The sequence below is a fragment of the Ammospiza caudacuta genome, chromosome 21, assembly GCF_027887145.1.
Source record: "Ammospiza caudacuta isolate bAmmCau1 chromosome 21, bAmmCau1.pri, whole genome shotgun sequence".
NCBI lineage: Eukaryota > Metazoa > Chordata > Aves > Passeriformes > Passerellidae > Ammospiza > Ammospiza caudacuta.
In genome coordinates, this window is record NC_080613.1 from 131,928 (window position 1) to 145,654 (window position 13,727).

Consider the following 13,727-nt stretch of genomic DNA (forward strand, 5'->3'; position numbering starts at 1 on the left):
TCTTGGTGGAAAAGATCCAGGGAATACAGCTGCCTGGGAGGCTTATTGAAGATGAACTGCAACGAAGGTTCACTGCTTCAAGTACTAATTTAAGTACTACTACTCACTTTAAGTACTAAGCATAATACCTGCTCCCATAGGACTGGAACTAACATGGTACAGCTAGGACTTCTATAGCACCAGCATTGCTAGGAGTCAGTATAGCCTTTTAATTGCCAATCAATTTCTCTTGAATGTTTTCCCACAGCATCTTGCCTTATCTGAACCTAAATTTGAACTGATTTTTCTGTAAGTCATCTTATTACTCTATTGCCTAATATGCTCTGAAGAACCAAGTTATAGGCATAGGTAGCAGCCTGATGATCCTGTCCTGTCCCGACAGATAATACTGAAACACAAATAACAGTCTTCAAACTGGTTTCACTCAAGAAACAACTGTGAGAATACAAGGCCTGACCTAACAATGCCAAAAGGTCAGAAAAAAAAATTGATAGGAATGGCTGCAAGGTATGTCTGGTTAGGAGAGGATAAGGTATTGCGCCACAATACTACATACTGCTAAAACTGAGCAGCTTCTGCAGAAAACGGTATATGGGCTGACCAAGAAAGATCTGTTATTTTTAGGATATGACATCATTGTCAGGGGTTTTCTGGAGCATGCCTGCTTGCTGACAAGCACAAACCTAAAGGAAGCAATTGGACTGGCACAAAAAAAATTGTAGAGAAAAGCTTTGTTTATATAAAGTGGCTGCCATATTTTCCTTGCCAGTGTAATTGAGGTTTTCATTTGGCAAAACACATGTTGAGATTCTGCCAATATGTTTTAGGACAACTATCTAAGTGTCTCTTCCTGACAGCCTGGTACTGAGATAGTTCTGTTCTTCATGCCAAAGGTGACACACATTTTTCTGCAGAGAGCCCTAATGCTGTCCCTGGCTCAAAAAGAGCAGTCACTGCAAAGAAAAAGACAGAAGAGGTTCTTACCCACTCTAAAAGCTTAGTACTCTCTGCATTTTTAAAGCTTACAGTTTCTTCTGGCATGGGACCAGAAAATGCTATGAAACTAAAGGGAAACTGACTGAGAGGAAAATGTGAAATCAAATACTTAAAACAAAAGCCAAAAACTTCTTACCTAGTGTAAAATGGAAGAGGAATGAGAGTTTTCTTTAAGGGTAGATGTGATGTGTTTTGATGAATTAAATTAATTTTATTAATTAGTTATATTTAATTAGTTATATTAATTAAATAGTTTTATTCTGATGAAACAAACATGGTAGAGAAAGATCAAGGTTTTCCAATGTATATAAGCTGTAGCAACTTTCCTGTGGTAAGAATCAAATCTTTCCCTCTTTTTAATACCTTTTGTGACTTTACTCCAGTTTTTCCTTGCCACAGTGAAGCCTGGAAAGAAAACCACTAAACTTGATTGTATTAATCTCACAAATAACTAAATTTTAAAAATTAAGGATTACATGATCTTTAAGATATATCAAATGCCTTCAAGCATTATGAGCAAGCTTGCTACTAAAGTTACATTAATATTCAGATTTAAAATAGAATTACTTCTAGTTTTTACAAATATTATATTATGGTGTCATATGTTTATGGAAAACACTTGTTTAATTCATTTTTTTGGAAATAGTACAGTTTATGAAAGATATTGTATACATGGGGTTAACACTGATGCATCATCAGGAAACTCCATCTAAAAATCAAATTTAACAATATGAACAGTTTCTTTAATCCAATCCAGGGGTTGTAAAGCCTCTACTAACTACAGTTCTTCACCTTTGCCAATGACTGCTTAGTTTAATTTTTCTCTGTCTTCACAACTTGAATGAAGCACAGAAGCTTGTGCAAAATTAGTAAAGAAAGACCATTTGTTAAATTTCAACACTGAGGTTTAAATCTCAGACTACCCTTAATAAAAGTCTTGGACCTCTTGACCTTTTCAAAGACTCTGTGCACTGCTCATGGTCAGTGTGCATCTCTTGCACAATGTGTCTGTGAGTGAAACATATACAATGTCATGGGACTGAGTAAAGGAATTTACACATTCCTTTGCACTATCATTTACTTAAACCCTCAAGCATGCAAGCATGGATGGCCAGAACTGCATACAATGCTCCATGTAAGCTCTCACCAGCTTCTTCTGAAGCAGTATAAACAACTCTATTTTTTCATGGAAACACTATATTTGATAGGCAGTAGGGATGAATTAGTCAAGTGCTGTATCTCACTTGTGACAGCTATCTACTGATCAACGCCTATAAACTAGTGTGAGAATAATTATATAACATTCCAGGGTTTTTGGCACTATTATTTTAGCCATCAGATTGTTTCTTGGTGGTATCTAAACCACGTTCTATTTCAATGAACCCTTCCATCACTGTCTTATTAGCATATGGTCTAAGTACACATAAATTCTGAGACAAAATTCTTAACTGAAGTATTTAACAAAACTGGTAACAAGACCGGTTTTAAAGAAGTTCATTACCACCCTACTCTCCGAAACATGCTAAAATATTTTATACTAGCATTGTATGACTGAACATATGTTTGCTTTGAATACTTCAAATTCTGCTTAAATAGTTACTTTATTTGTCAACAGCTAATTGTATAGCATTGCATCTAGCTTGGTTGAGCTATTTAAAACCTCAGTTCCTTAGCCTATGACAACTTTCTAGTTCTCTCAGAATTACTGGCCAGGGATTATCACTTTTAACTAGAGCATGTTCACATATTGACCAATGAGCCTCTGGCATCTGCTTCAAACCTCTGTGCGGGTTAACTCTTCTCTGTGTCCTTTGTAAACATTGTTTTAATATGCTTAAACCCCCAAAACTTAGTATTAACTTACTAAAAACAGTAACTTGACATTGGTAGATGTCCTCAATGTATTATTCATAATACTATAGAGTCAATGCTGGACATCTTGGAGATAACTTTAGTATTACTGAACAAAATTCCCAGAACACAATCATCAATTAATAGAATAAAGACTAGATTTTCATCTACTCTAAACTGTTACTTTGCACTAGTACATTTCACTTTGTAAATTTGCTTATAGTCATAAAGCAAGACAGTAATTCTGGATTTTACTTAGCAGAAACACCTTAAAACATCTTCAGCCAAGGGCTTTTTGCTCAGTTCTTACTAAAACTAATGACTAAGTAATCTTTCTGTTACATTTCTCAATGCCTGAAGAAAAGAACAGTACTTACTTGTAATTGTCATCTTCTACAAATTTCTGAAGTTCCTCAATGTAACGGACAGACTTCAAATACTTTTGCACATGGGGAAGTGTTGTGAGATAATCTGTGGGATGTTCAAACAAACAAAAACCATTAACATTTATGTCATTCAGAATTATAATTTTTTCAGGTGATTTCTTTTTCTGGATCTTATGATACCTTCATGGAAACAGAAATTGAACCTCCCTAAAAAGTAAATTGGGCAGAACTAATTCTTTGACCCTAAAAAGGTGTTTAACACTTGACTGAGCAAAAGTGATGCTCTCAGTTGTTAAAGAAAATACAGATGCATTTCATCATCATGAAAGCTGGTGGATTTCATTAGATGCTATCTTGCTGGTGGAAAAAAATTTTCTGCTGCAAAACTGCTTGAATTTTTTGTTCATTGTTCTGGGGAAAATCAAAGCCTTTAGCCATAGGTATTAGTGGTTCTCATATGTCCGTGAACTGAGGAGAATGAAAGACAGTTCAGAATGACAGAAAAACCGCTTGACACATGGTGCATGGACAGGAACATGCCTTGTAGTACATAACTAAAGTTTTGTGGTCTTGTAAAGGTAACTGTTTTAAAGGCATCCATTATGCCAGAATATTGTTTCAAGGCCGTATTTTACTTTTAATCTTAATTTTAACAAAGGACTCAAAGGTAATGCAAGGCACTGCAGCAAGCTACCAAAATTGTAAAAAGGAAAGGGTCAATGAAATAAGGAGGTTTCTTTGTCATCCAAAATTTTCAGAGACAATATGAAACTCACAATAAGAAAATGGTACCTGAATGATCTAGCTGTTCAGAATCATATGTAATTATGCCTAGTTCTTACCTTTAAATACTTTGAAATACCGAAGTTGACAAAAAAGGGCTGGATACTTAAGCATACACAGTTAACATCTCACCTTGTTTTTTCACAATCTAACAATCCTTGTTCTTTAAGCTCTCCAAAACTTCAGCTTTTAAATTTTCTGAATTTTATTGTTTAGCTGCACTCAAGGCTTTTCAGCTTGTTTCAAGTTTAACCAATGAAAAGTCGTGCTAAGTCACCAAGAGTACACTGAGTATTCACTAAGACACCAAAACCAGCACATTTATTGATATACAGCTTCACTAGCAGGCTAGAACTGCAGAAATTATTTTTAGAGTAAAATTCTGCTAACAAAAAGAAACAACCCCTCCTTTTCCTGACTTCATCCAGTAGCAACACACTCGCAAAAGCTTAGCACATTGAACAACCAAGTGTAGACTGAAATATTTGTATTTCATTTTGTAACTATATTACCAGTATGCTAACAACAAAATGATAACCAAATGAACACATTCCACACTCTAGACATCGTATCTACTGCAAAATAAAGGGAAGATATTAAGATAATCTCTCTGATTGCCCCTGGTGGAAACAGTATATAAGCCAAAGGCAATAGCTGCACTTGAAAGTATGTCATTTGTACCCCACATGTAACAGTAAACTCTACACAACCTCTGTTATAGCTCTTACAATTTTGAATACATGCTTATCTGCCCAATTTGCTGGTAAGACTGAAGCTACACAGAAGTGGAAGCTACATCACTTACTAGTGTTCAACTCTACCAACATTAGCCTCTTGCGTTCCCTCAGAATCTGCTTCCACAATTTCACACTAAAGAAATTTTAGTTAAGGCTTGATAGACATAACAACATTTACCAACCATAGTTGCAGGATACTTGCAGATCAGCTATTATTCGGAGAATATTGTTCATTTGATTGGATCTTTGTTCATTCTCCATTATGCTGTCTGAAGCAGGATATGCAGAATCTATGTAGATTAAATCCAAGAGATAAATTCCTGAAACAAACAAATCAATCAACCAATTGATCTAGTGTTTCAAACAGAAACAGTTGCATAATTTTTAATGAACATAGCTGTTTACGCCCCTGTGCTCTGGGCCCATTAAACAAAGGAGATCTTGGGATTTGCATTTTGAAAATTTCCAAAATTACTGCTTGAGTTCCATGACACCCCTTAAAAAGAAAAGTTTTTCTGCACTTAGGCTACTGCCTACTATGAGCAATTTGCAGGACCATAAAAAGGACACTAAGAAAAGAATGAGAGGTGCCCCAGGCAGTGGTGCTGACAGTGGGGGGACACAGTGCTGCTGGCTCCCATGACCAGAGACCACTGCAATACCTCCTTTGTCTGCCACCAGTGGGGAAGAGCTCCATTAACTTTTCTGCCCTGAGACTTCGGAATACTTTATGGAAATCCTTGGCAAGTCTTTTTCTCACTCAAGCTGAGCTCGCCACACATCTGTTTCCTCAGATCTCTACCACCTTGACCGGTACGTTGCTCATTGGATCACACTGTGTTAGGTCCAGCATTAGCCAGGTTGCAATATCTAATTTCTTTAGGTTTTTACCTTATTCATTCATGCATTCTGAAAAAGCCTTACACTGCTTAGGGAGGAATGAATGAAGAAATCACATGACCTGTTATTGAAAACTGAAGAGACAGACAGAGAGGCGACAACAAGCCAGAACAAATTCAGTTTGTTATGAACTGTTTAATGCTTTGCCTGGAAAGCATAAGGCCATAACTGTCTCTCAAGTGCGCAGCAATCTGTGAATTTGGACTATGAAAGAACCATATATGCCCATTAGACCCACTGACATGATAAATAGGAGAGTGCTCCAGAGACCAAAGGTAATTTAGTAATCCCACCAAAACCAAAAGGGACATTTAGACCTTGTAAATGAGTGGAAGAGAGCTGGATTAACAACTGAACAACATACAAACCATGGGAATTTCCAGTCATGCTGGAGTTTAAACAAAGAAAAAGATGCTTAGAAATCAGGTCAAGTTTTATAGTCTACTTTAACTTTCTGCAATGACACAGATAATTTTCATCCCATATTAAAAATCCTCTCTTGAAGAAATATATCTCGTTTTTTATATATTTATTTATGTAGCTATATAATTATTTTGTATGTTTTATATATAATCATATTTATATATTTTTATATATCTCATAAATATAAGTACAGTTTATAAACCAGAGGTTCATATGACTCTGACCACCTTAACAGTTTTATCTTAACAGTAACCTGCAGTATTTATTGCTTTCTCCCAAAAAGTATCTTCTAAAAACCGTTCTCAACTTATCTTCATTTCTCTCTCTACACATTTCTACCTCTAGAAAGACAGAATGATGTATAATCAAAAGTTATTAATGCTGTGAATTATTGTTTTATTTGCTTCCTTTTCTTAAAACAAAACAAAACAAAAACCCCTCTGTTTTTGTAATTTATATTAGCAGTTGGTAGTTTTAGACCTACTGATAAAGTATGCCAATGTCATTCTACTTCTCAGCTACAGTAATTCTTCAAGCCAAAGGATGAGTTTAAAGAAAGAGGGAGTAATTGGGGTTTGCTTTCCTAGATTATAAAAATACATACAAAAAGCAGAGAGGCAAAAAGGAAAAAAGGATGACTTTATGTGATTAGAAGACAATTTTGTACAAGTTTGTCAAGGGCAGCAATACCTACTCTTTGTTTGTCCTTTTCCACTCTTGTGAAGATAAGCTATTAATCATACCAGTTTATTTTATCTCATACTAAATTTCACTTATCATACCAAGGAAATATAAAGAGCACTTTTGTCCTGCTTTGTTTCCATGTCAGTCTTACTTAGCTTTAAAAGAGGGAAAACCAAACCCAATTGTTATTTTCACCTTTTCTGAACTTTATCTGAACAAGGGTTTCAACCACACTGGGAACTGCTTTGGCCATCATCCCACACACTCGAGAGACCTTAACACCTCCACAAGGCCAGCACAAACCAGGCACCTTATACCTCAGAATGAGGGAAGAACTCCAATTTCCCTAATATTAGAGTGGCTCTGTAGCAGTTTAGCATTGAGCAAATCCTGAGTCCCCAAGGTTTTGCAATGACCTAGAGGTCATACCTAGACTGAGGTTCCATACAGCAGCTCTTCACTGTCCTCTCCTGTCAAGTGGCACATCAAAATGTAGTTAGAGTTATGACTGTAAAGTTTCTATTTGCTCATAGCCTCTCCACTGCAACATGCCTTATGGCAGCCTGGGTCAAGGCCACTTTCCAGCTATTTTGAGGAAGTCTGTAGCCTCTCATTGATATTAAAGATATAAACACATTTCCACTCTGCAGTAGTAGTTGTAAGCATTTTTCTCAAGACAAAGAATTTATTTTCCAGGACAACATACAGATGAGGACCAACAAGGTATACAAGCACCAAAAAGGATGAAAGGTGCTAGCCTAGGCCCTGCAAATTCCAAATAAAAGTGTAAGGAAATGGGCTTTTGGTAGGTAGTGGGGTGCAGGAAGAAAAAACCCAAACTGACAGATGTCAAAAAAATTAAACTGATTGTAATATGCTAGAATATAAAAGAACACATTTTTTGTAATTACACACCAAGCCACCCCTTTCCCATATTGCTCCTCTCCCTCTCTTCCTTTAAAGCAAGAAGGATAATCAAGTTTTATGAATTTTTTTTAATCTTGGCAATGATATTTTAAACTCTTCTATATATCTGATGCAATCGTGGGCATAGATAAGAATCAGTTCATTTTGCACAGAGGAATGACAAAATTATTCCCTTCAGCAAAAGACTTCAAGACCCGCTTCTCAAAGGAAAGCCTCAGGGCTGCCCCATGCCAAAGCAAACACACAGCACTAACTTTTCAAACTTTGGCTCACATTTGTGCTACTGTGCACTGAAAAAAGCTAGGATGTGAGGCCACCAGGATATTTTCCACAGGGTGAGCTCATGGGCAGCTTCTTCCACAGGCAAGTATCATTTTCCAGTGATACTCACTTTTCTCCATTATCACCAGAACTAATTTTGCAGCTGGATATTGTATGCAGACAACAGTGTTCATTAGTTTATGGTCCCATGGAAGTAACAACACATGCTAAGGAAAGCAAAGCCAAATAATCCAGGACTACATTTATGAATGAAAATCACTTTGTGTAACGGGGACAAATTATTTTTAAGCTGGTAAAAGAAAACCAAACCTGAGATACCAAGCTTTCAAACTTCTACTAGAGAGTTCAAACAAAGAAGTAATATTAGTAACAGTTTAAAGACAGGAAAACATTAATATGGCAAAAAAGTGAACTTCAAATGTAGCAGTCAATGCCACATTTTGAGTCCTCCACCCACCAGACAACAATTTCCAAGGCTAGATTTTATTGAAAAAATATTTATGGAGAACTGCAGTGTTCAGCAGGATGCAAACCTAAGTCTGTATATTTGTGTCTTGATTTACAGTTAAGCTTCTCCTATTATTTTCTTTATTCAATACTCAAAGCTTCTGAGAAAGTAGCACTGGGACAGATAATAAATAAGCATACTTTGGAGTTGATGGGTACTAATAAAAAGGTCTTCAGAAAAATACTCCCAAGCCCTCAAAAAACGAATGGTTATTCAGCTTCACTCAGTTCTGAAGAACCTGAACTGGAACATGTAAGCTTTAAAATGTTCATGAACAACTACAGTACGCAATTTGTCCCTCATTAAGAAAGACGGACATAACATGCTATGAAAGACAAAACACTTTCAGTCAAGTAAATAACGTACAAATTTATACTAATGAGAAAAGCTGGGCAGGTATTACTTTAAATAGCAGTAACAGAAACAAAGAGGAATCTGGTTTTTTTTGGCTTTTTCCTCCAAGTTAGAAAGCCTGGGTTCAAGCTTTCTGCTACGTCACAGATTTCTTTTACCTGAGCAGCAACATTTATTCCTAACAATTCAGAATTTGGGGGGTTTATGACAATTTGCAGGCATGAGGTGTAATCCAAAACTTGCAGCACCTAAAATTGTTTCACAAATATACACTGTTGCAAAACCAATCATAAAAGACATCTGCGCAAATAAAGACTGAAAACTTGCATCATTATCAACTGCGTCTTTTTTACTTTTTAATTTTTTAAACTTTTTTTATAATGACTATAAAACTATACTGAAAATAGTACGGCTAACAAACAAAAAATTAGGTGGTTAAACCACCCCACTACTGCATATTTGATATATACTTTCATGCATAGTGGTCTGTTAAGGGTCTGTGCAATTCTGCAAATGCAAGTAAGCTAGGAAACAGTTGATGTATGATATTTTTGTCAGTCAGACATTCCCTACTTTGCAACAAAAAATAATTAGCTGATAGAGAAGTATTTCACACAAGCCTGGGGACTTCAATTTATTATTCTTAGGTAACATTTTGATCATGTACTATAATAAATATCACAGTTATTTGGTAAATTGTACTGTTACTGTGAACAAACACATGGTGTAAAAGGAGGTAAAAAAACCCTTAAATGTTTTAATGAACAGTTTAGTTCCCTATTTACAATCATGTACACTTCTAAATATTCACAGCCCCTGAATGCACATATGCTGCTGTGTAACACAGATGTCTGGGCATAGAGCATTCCTTCAGCACAGGAAGCAGAGTCTGCAAGACATGCACTAACTGGCACACATAAAGTAAGAGAATCTGTGGAAAGTAATTATTTTCCATTTTTGCTCCTCACAAATTGAATAATGACACTGGTTTGACAGGAGGACCAGAAGAGACAAGGATATATTTCCAATTTGTAGTCAAGAATATTTATGAAAGCATTTTCCTACATACAGTAGTGTGGTTGTATCACACTAAACAAAGCAGAGGACAGAGGGACAGTAACTTATCAATTAACTATGTGGTAGAAAGTCCAAACTACTACAGTCAGCAGTTTGTAAAACCAAAGACACCATTGTTAGGAGATTAGCTCATAGGCAAAAAAGCCAACTGTTTTGTGGTATTGCTGGTTTCAAGAAGACTGGATATTTTCCAAGGATTAAGGACTGGAAAATTTTTCTACAAAACCAAATGTATATACTGGTTAACCTTGGCAGGATTGGAATACTCTAAAAAAAACTGAAGACAAACCTTTCCTAAGGCAACATCATATAATTTGTAACATACAGAAATGTATTCATCATAAAATGTCTGAAGAGAGACTTCACACATTTATGACATGGTCCCATGGACAGCCGTCAAGGTGATTACAGGTTTGGAAAACTTCCCATATGAAAAAAGGCTAAAGGAATTGAATTTGTTCAGCTTAGAGAAGAGGCAGGAAGGGAACCTAACTGCTCTTCCAGTACACAAGAGCAGTCACGGGGAAGATGGAAATACTCTCTCCAGAGTGATAGCAACAGGTCAAGAAGTGATGGGGGAGCATTCTATCTGCATATAAGCAAATTTCTTCTCTGTGAATACACTTAAATATTGAAATAGGTTTCCCAGAGGAGGACAGCAATTTCCCTTGCTGGAAATACTCAAGATATGGCTTGACTGGACACTGGGTAACCTAATTTATGGCCCTGCTTTCCACAGAAGGTAGATAAAATAATCTCCAGGGATCTCTTCAAGCCACAACTCTACTGTTCTATGACAAGCTTGAAAAATGTGCTGGCCTATACCTGCATATCTATTATTGAAGGGGAATTTGGAGTACAGCAGTTTTATGGACTAATTTGCTGCAGCAGGAAGGCTCTGCACATACAAGCAGACAATGGACCCTAATTTTAACTGTGAATAAAGTGAGTACTTCAAGCAATCTCTTTTATCATGTGATATAAGCAAAATTTACCTTATAAAAGTGTAGAGCTAGAGAGGGCACCTTATTTTGGTTCATTATGTCTCAGCAACAACAACTAACAAAATTAAAATTTGATGTTGATTCCATAGTCTTTCCTGAGTAATCTCACCCTATTCAACCCCGGGAATTAATCATCCCACATTTGTCACCACAGCAATGAAGCCTAATATAGAAAATCAGATCAATAAGTGCAGCAAAACCCAAGGAACTTTCAAACTAAAATACCAGTTTGTGAAAGAAAATGTTACCAGGAACTCAACTGGAATTACATTCAAGAAGCTGTACCGTGAATCATCTCTGACTGGTGCAGATCATTTTGTTATCCACTGAAACAGGCTAAATAATTCTGAAACTGTCTAGACCTTTCTACCAAAGCTTTCCCCCTAAACAAATAAGATTTTCTCCAGAATACTGTCAATTTTTTTTTTTTTCATTTTCCCCCAAAGCCCAGCTATTTCCTAATACATTTCCATGAATTAGGAAAAATACATTACGGAAGATTAAATGCTTTAAGAGTGATGCATTTTAACCTTTTTAAACGCATGCTATCCAATGTCAGAAAGCAGAAAATACTTCAAAAAAGACTATAGGAAAAAGGCAAAGGTACAATAGCTGTTTTCCAGATGTTGCTTCCTGTCAGCAGCAAGTGGTGGTTAGAGACTTCCTGAGACAGATCTTACATAAACACTTTCAGGTTTAAGTCTGGGTGGTAATTTTTCTTTACAATGTTTTTTCACTGGATCCATCAATTTTTTCTTTTCCCTGCTATTCCTACAAAAGCATTTTTCCTTTTTTAACTTTTGAGATTGAAAGATCTTGTGGCAAATGAATCTGGCAACTTAACTGCACCCTGTCTGGAAAAACAATTTGTTTAATTTCTCAAAGTTTACCTTTTTAAGATTGGCACATTCTTATCTCTTTCTGCTTACCTTGAATTTCTGATCACTCAGATGACTCAAAGTTAATTTCTATGGCCAGATGTTTCATAGTATTTTCAATCATTCTCAAAGCCAAGTCTTTCAAACCACTCCTTGCCAACTGCATTACCCTGCTGAAGACAACTGTCAGACTTCACAGCCAGAAATAACTGGATGTTAGTACCTTTCTGCTAGTAGGGTGTTTTATTCTGTAACCACAGACTTTAATACAAGCTGATTGCTGAGATTCTGAGGATGAAGGAGAAATCAACTATGAAATCTTTTGCAAAACACATCATTCAGCGTAAAGCTTCTTAAAAAAAACCAGTGAACTGCACTTCACAGCATTACAAATCCAAGGAAAAGGTATGCCCATTTGGTCCAAGCAGAATGCCCACACAAAGGCAAATCCTGTTTTTTCTCTTCAGTCCTTCCCAAGGAGCAAACACCTGTTGTTATACAAACAATTCAGCTATGCTACAAACACCTGGCACATCCAAATAAAAGCTCCCCGTCATCTATCAAGTCGGCACAACTTCTCTTTTTCCCTGTAGACAAAACTGCAACAGGTTGAAGAAATAAGCTTTGTCATATGCTATTTAGAACAAGCCATACACAAAAGCTTACAGGTTATTTAGACAGCTTTTAAGAGACTAAAAAGCACTCAGTACTTAATCAGGCTGATCTGTGTAAAAATATGCTTCTTGTTCAGCAAAGAGGACAGTCACAGAAACAGAGTTTGGCTAATTTTGATTTTTCAAATATTTTATTTATAACATAATTACCTGTAAGAGAACGCTTAATGACTAAAAATCCACCACAAGAAAAGTCTCTAGGCTCCTTCACTGAGTAAAAATTTTAGGCATTTAACTGCATTTATTTAAGTGCCCTAAAATCAATGGACCTAAACTATACGTTAAAGAGCTTAAAAGTGGTTATGGATACTTTATAAATATGAGCCTAAATCAACAACCTCATCCTCAGGAAATAGTTTTTTTCAAGAACCTTGGTGCTGTGGGGCATAACTTCAAGTTAGAAACCTGCATTTTCCTATAAAAGCAAAGAATCTAAAACTGTCCATTTTAAAATGAAAACTAAATACTCCACCCAAGTAGTAATCTAGCTAGAGAATCACCTATCTAGCTCTACAAGCAACTTAGGAACTGGAGAAACTGATCAGGAAACAACCACTCTAATATCCTGACAAACACTCATGGCAACCCACTCCCTTTGCTCTTCCTGCTGCCACTTCCCTCCCTTGAGCAGCGCTCTCCTAGGCTGAAAAAGCACCTTGGGAAGGAAGGAGTGTGAATCATACTCACGTTGAAAGAAAGTTTAATGGGGATATTGCTAAATCGGTCAAAAATTAACAGAATTATCACTTTCTGATTCTATTAAGCCAGCTTTTTCAGTATAAAACTGGAATAAAATCGGAAAAGCTTTGGACTGCTTTAATCCCAAGCATCCAGACTATGCTCCTAACTAGCACTGAAATGGCACTCCAGTCAGTGATCCTCCCTCTTTAGAATAGAAAGGAATAAGCTTCTGAGTTAAAATAGAAAATAATTAACATAACAATAGTAAGTTGAAGGAATCACAGGCCATACAGGGAAGGTACAAAAAACTTAGAAAGCCTAAGGCATATTGAATTGATAGTGTAATATAGTTAGACGTGAGGGTTTTTCTGACATTCACTTTTATGATGGAAATAATCTGTCATTATAGAAACAACTACTTGTTCATGTTTTAACTTGAACAGAACTGGTTTTAATACAGTGTCTTTAAACCTCTCTATTTGTCCTCTGGTTAACTCAAGTGCCCTCATATTGGTTTCCTCCAATTCTAAAAAACCCAAATATCTTCAAAACTGACCGACACATTGCAAACAAGCCCATTAT

At 36.3% G+C, this 13,727-nt stretch overlaps 1 protein-coding gene across 1 annotated transcript in view; it reads right to left on the reverse strand.

Moving 5' to 3' along the window:
- Window positions 1-13,727, reverse strand: part of RALGPS1 (Ral GEF with PH domain and SH3 binding motif 1) — a 75,235-nt gene that overhangs the window by 25,845 nt on the left and 35,663 nt on the right. Inside the window, exons 11-12 of the mRNA XM_058818323.1 lie at window positions 4,936-5,073; window positions 3,225-3,318 (exon numbers count right to left, since the gene is read on the reverse strand). Coding sequence (XP_058674306.1) covers window positions 3,225-3,318; window positions 4,936-5,073 — 232 coding nt within the window. The remainder of the gene's footprint in view (window positions 1-3,224; window positions 3,319-4,935; window positions 5,074-13,727) is intronic.